The sequence below is a fragment of the Oncorhynchus nerka genome, linkage group LG6, assembly GCF_034236695.1.
Source record: "Oncorhynchus nerka isolate Pitt River linkage group LG6, Oner_Uvic_2.0, whole genome shotgun sequence".
NCBI lineage: Eukaryota > Metazoa > Chordata > Actinopteri > Salmoniformes > Salmonidae > Oncorhynchus > Oncorhynchus nerka.
Genome location: NC_088401.1, coordinates 77,273,926 through 77,283,925, shown reverse-complemented (window position 1 = coordinate 77,283,925; position 10,000 = coordinate 77,273,926). Strand labels below are relative to the sequence as shown.

Genomic DNA, 10,000 nt, shown 5'->3' with positions numbered 1-10,000 from the left:
AATTGGATTACATGTGTATCGACACAATACAGACACACACACATACATACAAATGCATGAACACAAGAGCACACACACAAACATGCACACAACTACTACATTGCACAGTTCAGTGTAGTAAGGTGCGTACTGGCAGCAGAGAAGTCAGGTGCAGGAGAGCAAAAACTGATTTACAATGGTGTTGTTTAATATCCATAAACCACCGTCAACAGAACAATACAAATAAATGGGTCAAACAAAACCCGGTAATACCAGCATACCGTTGCACAAGCAATACAATAAACAATTACAGACAAGGACATGGGGGGGAACAGAGGGTTAAATACACAACATGGAATTGATGGAACCAGGTGTTATGAAGACAAGACAAAACCAATGGAAAATGAAAAGTGGATCAGCGATTGCTAGAAGGTCGGTGACCGACCGCCGAATGCCGCCCGAACAAGGAGAGGGACCAACTTCGGCGGAAGTCGTGACATTCAGGCTGGATCAGATTTATCTCTAGAGAAATTGTGTGATGTGCGCATTGAGCTCACGGAAAACAAAAACGAACTAAAAGGAATTCAAATAATTGAACCCACGTCGGACAATTAGTTGTTTAAAAACAGCCACATACCCATGAGCACTGAAGGAAGTGGCAACACAATCTCATGGTTTGACCAATTTCCCTTCCGATTCTGTTGTCTATCCACATTTCTCCAAACGTCAAATTTCAAAGCTGCTCCAAACTTAAAAATGTGTGGTGTTTGTGGTGTTTTTGACACCCCGTGGGTAATGGTTAAAGCTGCAATACATAACTTTTCTGCATAGTGCAAGTGTAAGTTAAGGGTTAAGGTTTGGGATAGGGTTAAAACATGTTTTAAAATGAGTGTCTAGCTGGGAGTGAACACGGAGTGAACTGGGAGTGAACACGGCGTGAACACGGAGTGAACTGGGAGTGAACACGCAACCATCAGGACCGGAGTTTGCGGGGTACTAGTGCTCACCGTTGCCCCTAGTGGTACATTTTAGAGGCATCTCCCGACATCCTCGGGACATGGACGGTTGTCCAATTTCGAAGTGAATCTTGAGCGACCTGGCTGCAAATGGGCACTTCAATTACATGTGTACACAATGCAGACACACACACATGCATACAAATGCACAAACACAAGTGCACATACACAAACATGCACATACACAAACATGCACATACATTGGGGGATTATAAAGGGTAATGTGTGTGTGTGTGTGGCGAAATCCCATTGGTGATCCAGAATGACCAGGTGGTGAAGACATCTCAACTTAATCTAATTAATCAGACTGGCTGCTGCACTCCTCCTTCATCATCCTCTCTCTCTCTCTTTCTTCCCTTTCTCTCTATGTCTCTCTCTTTCTCTCTGTTTCTCTGCTTCTCTCTCTCTCTCTCTCTCTCTCTCTCTCTCTTTATTCCCTTTCTCTCTATGTCTCTCTCTGTTTCTCTGCTTCTCTCTCTCTCTCTCTCTCTCTCTCTCTCTCTCTCTCTCTTTCTTCTCTTTCTTCCACCCTTCATCACTTTTCCTGCCTGTCTCTTAGCTTTAGTCTCCTTTCCCCTCAATGTCTTCCTCTCTCCTGATGTCTATAGGCCTACAACAGTAACAATGTATTAACTAAATCAGTGAGCCCATTCCTTCATGTCACCCAGGGAAAACCAAATAGAACTTAGCCCTGGCATTAACTGTACAATGTCCGATCCGCTTGTCATCTTGGGTCATTCAGAATTCATGATTTTCTGACTGACCATCGCCAGTAGGCTGGACTGTGATGGTTCGATTAAACGTCACAGCGAGCGTTCAAAACTCGTTTGCTGCGTGTAGTTTTGAAGATCCAGCATGCGGCAATCGGGCTGGTGCTAAAGCGGCGCGTCAGTACCAGCGCCAGGGATACTGCCGCCCCAGTCCATATGCGTACCAACGACTCGGGCGCGCTGCACCAGACTCCCTTCTGTTTGAAGAGCGAAAACGAGGAGGACTTTGCTTGGTGAACGAAAGGAAGGAGGAAAGCGAAGTGGCACTCTGATCTGCAACCGAGGAGGCTGGCAGGGAAACGTTGGAATGACTTTAGCCAGCCAGGCTTGACGCATAATCCCGCCCAGCCAAGCTGTTCGAGAGAGAGAGAGTCTTGCCTGCTTCAACTCATATCCTCACCAGATAATATTTACTAAGGACTGCTGTCTCATTCACACACTCTCATACCGGGAAAAGGCTATTTCTTTGACCCATTCCACTGCATTCCACTGCACAGCAGAGGAGGCACGTTTTGAAGACATTTTGATCATTTGAAACTACTTAGGTTATTTTCGTATTTTTTTAACGAGGCAAGACGGAGGCAACCACCACCCATTCTGTCGAGGTTAAATGCGCTAGAATTACTAAAGACACACATTTGTAAAGCACTGTCACATCATAGACTAAAACCTCCTATTTGAAGCGCACTAAGACGTGGACGGGACTTGACAATATCGCTATTTGATCATTCCGCTATATCTACCAGAGAGTTCGAGTCAAGATGACAGCCCTCACGCTGGTCTTGCGGTCCGCCTGCTGCTGAGGGTAACGTCCAGGATGTCTTTGAACGGTCTCAGGATCCAGAACCAACCGATTTATCAATGGAGGAGGAGAGTGACACCCGCAAGATCAACAACAGCTTCCTACGCGACCACAACTATGCTACTGAAGGTATGCAAAGGAAAACAAGCTAGGCTATTCGTCATCACATATTTACAATGTTCGATTTATTTCATAGAGAACACCGCTTGTTTTGACATAAACTGTACTGTAAAGAAGGCCGAGTATTCCGCATATCGGTTATGATGAAGGATTGATTTACAAATGGATTTACAAATGGTTTAATACTTTTTGTCGACATTATAGCGTCCCGACCCGGAACCTTATCGATCTTGCTTGGTGCCATGTAGCGAACGGATTGATTGTTGCTTCGGATGGAAGTCTGATCATTTTATGGAGGGTGGCGGTCTACTTGTCTGGCCTACTCCCTACCCACTGGGCACACACTGGTTGAATCAACGTTGTTTCCACGTCCTTTCAATGAAATTGAACCAACGTGGAATAGACGTTGAATTGACGTCTGTGCCCAGTGGGTAATCTCTCATGCTATGTGCTCGAATGTGCTCTGAATGGCACAGCCTTGAATGAGTCAGTAAATATACTGTGTGTGAGAGAGAGGGAGGAGTAGGAGAGGGGAGGGGGAAGAGAGAAGTGTGTGTATCTTTGAGGTTGGATCATTCTAGAAAGTCTGACTGGATTCAGCACCATGGACAGAGTACAGCCTCCTACAGCGCTGCATTAGCCCAGTGCCTTGCTGTGTCTGCCTCTCTCAGTCTGGCTAATTGATCAGGGTTAGTCCGGTGATTTACTGATATCATTAAGTCCCATCGTCAGACTGATCTAATTAACCATGTTAGCCCCAGTCACTGATCATGTCTATTGATTAACCAGGACTAACTGATGCTAATGTAATTGATGCTGTGAGACTAAACTGTTGGAACCAGTCTGATCGTGAGATAACTAACCATGTAAAGCAAAACAGAATAGTGAGCGCAGTCCTCTGTCTGGTTCTATGACGCTACTGTGAAGCCAGTATCTGTTCCCCAATAGGAGATTGATTGGTAGCCACCTCCCTAGGGACCCGTCTGGATAGCCAACCCCTCCACCTCCGGTTTCCCTGCATCTCCTGCATCAGAACCTCCCTAACAGAGTCTAACTAGATCAGCTTTCTCTGGTCACTTTTGCCTGCAGGGTGAGGACAGGACATGAGGCACAGAGGGATGCTCTCTCTCTCTCTCTCTCTCTCTCTCTCTCTCTCTCTCTCCTCTCTCTCTCTCTCTCTCTCCCTCTCTCTCTCTCTCTCTCTCTCTCTCTCTCTCTCTCTCTCTCTCTCTCTCTCTCTCTCTCTCTCTCTCTCTCTCTCTCTCTCTCTCTCTCTCTCTCTCTCTCTCTCTCTCTCTGTCACTCAATTAAATTCAAAGTGCTTTATTGGCATGGGAAGCATGTTTACATTGCCAAGGCAAGTGGAATAGACAAAAAGGAAATAAACAAGGGAAATAAACAGAAATTAACAGTAAACATTACACTCACAAAATGTTTACAAGAATAAAGCCATTTCAAATGTTATATTATTGGCTATGTACAGTGTTGTAACAATGTGCAAGTAGTTGAAGTATGAAAGGGAGAATAAATAGACAGATAAATATAGGCCATATTTACAATTGTTGTTTGTGCTCCACAGGTTGCCCTTTTCTTGTGGTAACAGGTCACAAATCTTGCTGCTGTGATGGCACACGGTGGTATTTCACCTAATAGATATGGGAGTTTATCAAGATTGGATTTGTTTTGAAATTCTTTGTGGGTCTGAGGGAAATATCTCTAAACCCTCTCTCTCTCTCTCTCTCTCTGGACAAACATGAAACCTCTCTATGGACCGACAGACAGAGCGAGGGTGGGTGGGGGTTAATCCAGGTGGTAAATACAGGGTGTATCTCCTCAGGCCCGTCTGTCTCGTCCGTCTGGGGAGCTCACGTGGAAGAGCCCTGTCTTTGTGTTTTTGTAACTTCAATTTACGGTAGATTGTCAAGCATAATAACTCATTATAGAGACTGTGTGTGTGTGTGTGTGTGTGTGTGTGTGTGTGTGTGTGTGTGTCTAAGGGTTTTACAGCAGTATTGTTCACAGTTTGCATCAGGAATCAGCCGGTGAGTGTCTATGTTCATTCTCCTCTCTGGCCTCTCACATCATAAATCCACTATACTATCCACACACACACACACACACACCACACACACACACACACACACACACACACACACACACACACACACACACACACACATGTCTTATTGTTGCTGCATTGTCCAGAAGGAAGCTGCGATAAAGCATTATGTTGGACGGAGTATACCATGTGTATCCTGTACATACGACGACTAATAAAATGTGAAACGTAGGTCCGAGCTGAGGTCAGATCAGCTGTTGGTAATAGTTCCCTCAGGCACTCACAGCTCATTTTAATGATGTAATGTTTGAATGATGTCACACGCTGACCTTTAGTTTGTACCAATCCCACGCCTCAGTGGGTTGTGTGTGTAGTGTCCAAGAGGTGTTCCCATAGGTACCCATGAGATCCCAATACCCATAATGACTTGCAGGAGGTCAAACTGAATGTGTTTTTGCTGAATGAGAGAAGAAGAAACATCCTATCATCAATCACTCTTTGTCACCATGTACTTAAAATGTCTCTGGAACATTCTACTAATACTGTTCTACTGCTTTTCAATGCATTGGATGGACTGCGAGATGGAATATATACTATATTCCTGCGTAATGGAGAAAAGATAGAAAGCCTAGGTTTTCATCTCATCACTCTGGGTTGGAAAGAAAGGCCTCTTGGGGTTGTGAAGACTGAGCAAAGGAGCCTGGGAAAATAATAAAATTAACATTCCAGTTTATTTGCATACAGCCGCATACAGATGACATGTTGCTAATAGTGATGTAACACTCCTGCTATATGTCTTCATATCACTTCAAACACACACACACACACACACACACACACACACACACACACCCAACCTCCCCTCACACACAAGCACACTCAGACGCACAAAAAACTTGAAATAATTAAAATGCAAGGAATGGAAGAACATATTGACAGCAGAATACATGTTGAAGCACATTATAATGATTCTGTTCCAAACCCAAGGTAGGAGTAGAAACATGTCTGCATCACAAATGGTACCTTATTCCCTATATTTCCCATGTGGCCCTGGTTAAAAGTAGTGCACTATATAGGGAAGGGCTACTCAACTATATTCTTATTGATTTAAAAAGAAAACTTTATTTAACTAGACAAGTCAGTTGACGGCAATGACGGCCTACCCCTGCCAAAGCTGGATGACGCTGCGCCAATTACGTGCCGCCCTATGGGACTCACGATCATGGCCGGTTGTAATACAGCCCAGGATCGAACCAGGGTCTGTAGTGAACTCTCTAGCACTGCGATGCAGTGCCTTAGATTGCTGAGTCACTTGGGAGCAGATGTATAAAAAAACAAGTAATTTCAGGGAGGGGTTGACATTTTCCACATGCGATTCTTTGTCAGAAGAACTGTATAAAAAGCAACACCCACCACACATCAATAAAGCACTTTTCTTAAATTGAAATTTTGCTAAAAGTAATTAGGAAAGAAGTGGGCGGGGCTCAACCATGGTGAGTCGAAGGCCAACCCAAAAAATCGATAATCATTGAAAAGGAAAAGGCACAACTCTCGCTCACCATCTAAAAATGTTTATTTAAACAACTTTTAAACGCTTCTTAAATGTCATTTTAAAATGATCTATAAACTAAGCATAATAATATATAATACAAAGACATGTAAAATCAGGCAATGCCAAATTCCAGTTTGAAGGAAGCATGCTTTGAATTCATTTCCCTTAGTCACTCCCTTCTAACGAGTCCTTGTGAGAATCGGCCAGGAAAACAGAAGGGTGGTAGGTAGTCCTGAGAGAGTTTCCCCACCATACCTTCTCTGCTGTGAAATCCGGTTTCTGACCTGGTCACGGGTGCACCACAGCCACGCTCAAGGTACTAAACGATATCATGACCTCCATCAATAAAAGACTGTACTGTAAAGTACTGTGCAGCCGTCTTCATCGACCTGGCCAAGGCTTTTGACTCTGTCAAACACCGTATTCTTATTAGCTGACTCAATAGTCTTGGTTTCTAAAATGATTTCCTTGCCTGGTTCACCAACTACTTCGCAGACAGAGTTCAGTGTGTCAAATCGGAGGGCCTGTTGTCCGGACCTCTGGCAGTCTCTATGGGGGTGCCACAGGGTTCAATTCTCGGGCCGACTCTTTTCTTTTTGTATATATCAACGATGTCCCTCTCGCTGCGTGTGATTCCCTGATCCACCTCTACGCAGACGACACCATTATGTATACATCGGGCCCTTCTTTGGACACTGTTAACTAACCTCCAAACGAGCTTCAATGCCATACAACACTCCTTCCGTGGCCTCCAATTGCTCTTAAACGCTAGTAAAACCAAATGCATGCTTTTCAACTGTTTGCTGCCCGCACCCGCACGCCCGACTAGCATCACCACCCTGGACGGTTCTGACCTAGAATATGTGGACAACTACAAATACCTAGGTGTCTGGCTAGACTGTAAACTCTCCTTCCAGAGTCATATCAAACATCTCCAATCCAAAATTACATCTAGAATCGGCTTTCTATTTCGCAACAGCTTCCAATACTCTACTCAGCAAACTGGATGCAGTCTATCACAGTGCCATCCATTTTGTTACCAAATCACCTTATACCACCCACCACCGCGACCTGTATGCTCTAGTCGGCTGACCCTTGATACATATTCATCGCCAGACCCACTAGCTCCAGGTTATCAATAAGTCTATGCTAGGTAAAGCTCCGCTCACTGGTCACGATAACAACACCCACCCGTAGCACGTGCTCCAGCAGGTATATCTCACTGGTCATCCCCAAAGCCAGCACCTACTTTGGCTGCCTTTCCTTCCAGTTCTCTGCTGCCAGTGACTGGAACAAATTGCAAAAATTGCTGAAGCTGGTGACTTACATTTCCCTCACCAACTTTAAACATCAGCTATCTGAGCAGCTAACCGATCGCTGCAGCTGTACATAGTCCATCTGGAATTAGCCCACCCAATCTACCTACCTCATCCCCGTATTGTTTTTATTTACTTTTCTGATCTTTTTTACACCAGTATCACTACTTGCACATTGTCATCTGCTCATCTATCTCTCCAGTGTTAATCTGCTAAATTGTAATTACTTTGCTACTATGGCCTATTTATTGCCTTACCTCCTCACCCCATTTGTACACATTGTATATAGACTTAATTTTTTTTCATTGTGTTATTGACAGTACGTTTGTTTATGTATAACTCTGTGTTGTTATTTGTGTCACACTGCTTTGCTTTATCTTGACCAGGTTGCAGTTGTAAATGAGAACTTGTTCTCAACTGGCCTAAATGGTTAAATAAAGGTACCTGTTCCTGAGAGTCATAGCTTTCACCAGACAGGAAAACAGATGGCAGGTACCTGTTCCTGAGAGTCATAGCTTTCACCAGACAGGAAAACAGATGGCAGGTACCTGTTCCTGAGAGTCATAGCTTTCACCAGACAGGAAAACAGATGGCAGGTACCTGTTCCTGAGAGTCATAGCTTTCACCAGACAGGAAAACAGATGGCAGGTACCTGTTCCTGAGAGTCATAGCTTTCACCAGACAGGAAAACAGATGGCAGGTACCTGTTCCTGAGAGTCATAGCTTTCATCAGACAGGAAAACAGATGGCAGGTACCTGTTCCTGAGAGTCGTAGCTTTTTTGCAGATATTTTGTTAATGTTCAGAATTGATCAGGGGGCCTGTCTAAATTAATAAACGACCCGGGTCTGTCCCGCGGGCCACCAGTTGAATAGCCTTGATATAGGAAAACAGATGGCATTTCCTGGAGTCAGTTTCAAGACAGGAAAACCATTTTCCCTGAGACCAGATGATGTTCCTGAGGGAGCTGTACAGGAAAACAATGGCTACAGGATTGAGATATTTTGTATTTTTGTCCCTTTAAATTTAGCCATCAGAACAATGAATAGCCTTGAAAATCCATTTGGGTAAACTGACCATTTCCCTGAGACCAGGATGCAGGGAGCTGTAGGATTCAACTACAGGATTGACATAATCTACAGTGGGGCAAAACAGTATTTAGTCAGCCACCAATTGTGCAAGTTCTCCCACTTAAAAAGATGAGGCCTGTAATTTATCATAGGTACACTTCAACTATGACAGATAAAATGAGAAAAAAAATCCAGAAAATCACATTGTAGGGTTTTTTTATGAATTTATTTGCAAATTATGGTGGAAAATAAGTCACCTTAATAATTTGGTCACCTTCAAACAAGCAAGATTTCTGGCTCTCACAGACCTGTAACTTCCTGTTTAAGAGGTTCATCTGTCCTCCACTTATCAGTATAAAAGACACCTGTCCACAACCTCAAACAGTCACACTCCAAACTCCACTATGGCCAAGACCAAAGAGCTGTCATAGGACACCAGAAACAAAATTGTAGACCTGCACCAGGCTGGGAAGATTGAATCTGCAATAGGTAAGCAGCTTGGTTTGAAGAAATCAACTGTGGGAGCAAATATTAGGAAATGGAAGACATACAAGACCACTGATAAACTACCTCGATCTGGGGCTCCACGCAAGATCTCACCCCGTGGGGTCAAAATGATCACAAGAACGGTGAGCAAAAATCCCAGAACCACACGGGGGGACCTAGTGAATGACCTGCAGAGAGCTGGGACCAAAGTAACAAAGCCTACCATCAGTAACACACTACACCGCCAGGGACTCAAATCCTGCAGTGCCAGACGTTGGTGCTTAAGCCAGTACATGTCCAGGCCCGTCTGAAGTTTGCTAGAGAGCATTTGGATGATCCAGAAGAAGATTGGGAGAATGTCATATGGTCAGATGAAACCAAAATATAACTTTTTGGTAAAAACTCAAATCGTGTTTGGAGGACAAAGAATGCTGAGTTGCATCCAAAAAACACCATACCTACTATGAAGCATGGGGGTGGAAACATCATGCTTTGAGGCTGTTTTTCTGCAAAGGGACCAGGACGACTGATCCGTGTAAAGGAAAGAATGAATGGGGCCATGTATCGTGAGATTTTGAGTGAAAACCTCCTTCCATCAGCAAGGGCATTGAAGATGAAACGTGCCTGGGTCTTTCAGCATGACAATAATCCCATAGACACCGCCCGGGCAACGAAGGAGTGGCTTCGTAAGAAGCATTTCAAGGTCCTGGAGTGGCCTAGCCAGTCTCCAGATCTCAACCCCATAGAAAATCTTTGGAGGGAGTTGAAAGTCCGTGTTGCCCAGCAACAGCCCCCAAACATCACTGCTCTAGAGGAGATCTGCATGGAGGA

General features: G+C 44.3%; 1 protein-coding gene across 1 annotated transcript in view; it reads left to right on the top strand.

The window, feature by feature from the left end:
• The first annotated feature begins 2,137 nt into the window (after positions 1–2,137).
• The window catches only part of LOC115124342 (serine/threonine-protein phosphatase 2A 55 kDa regulatory subunit B beta isoform-like), a 45,078-nt gene continuing 37,215 nt past the window's right edge, over positions 2,138–10,000 (top strand). Inside the window, exon 1 of the mRNA XM_065019883.1 lies at positions 2,138–2,696. Within this exon, the coding sequence (XP_064875955.1) occupies positions 2,627–2,696 (70 nt within the window). The 5' untranslated portion in view covers positions 2,138–2,626. The remainder of the gene's footprint in view (positions 2,697–10,000) is intronic.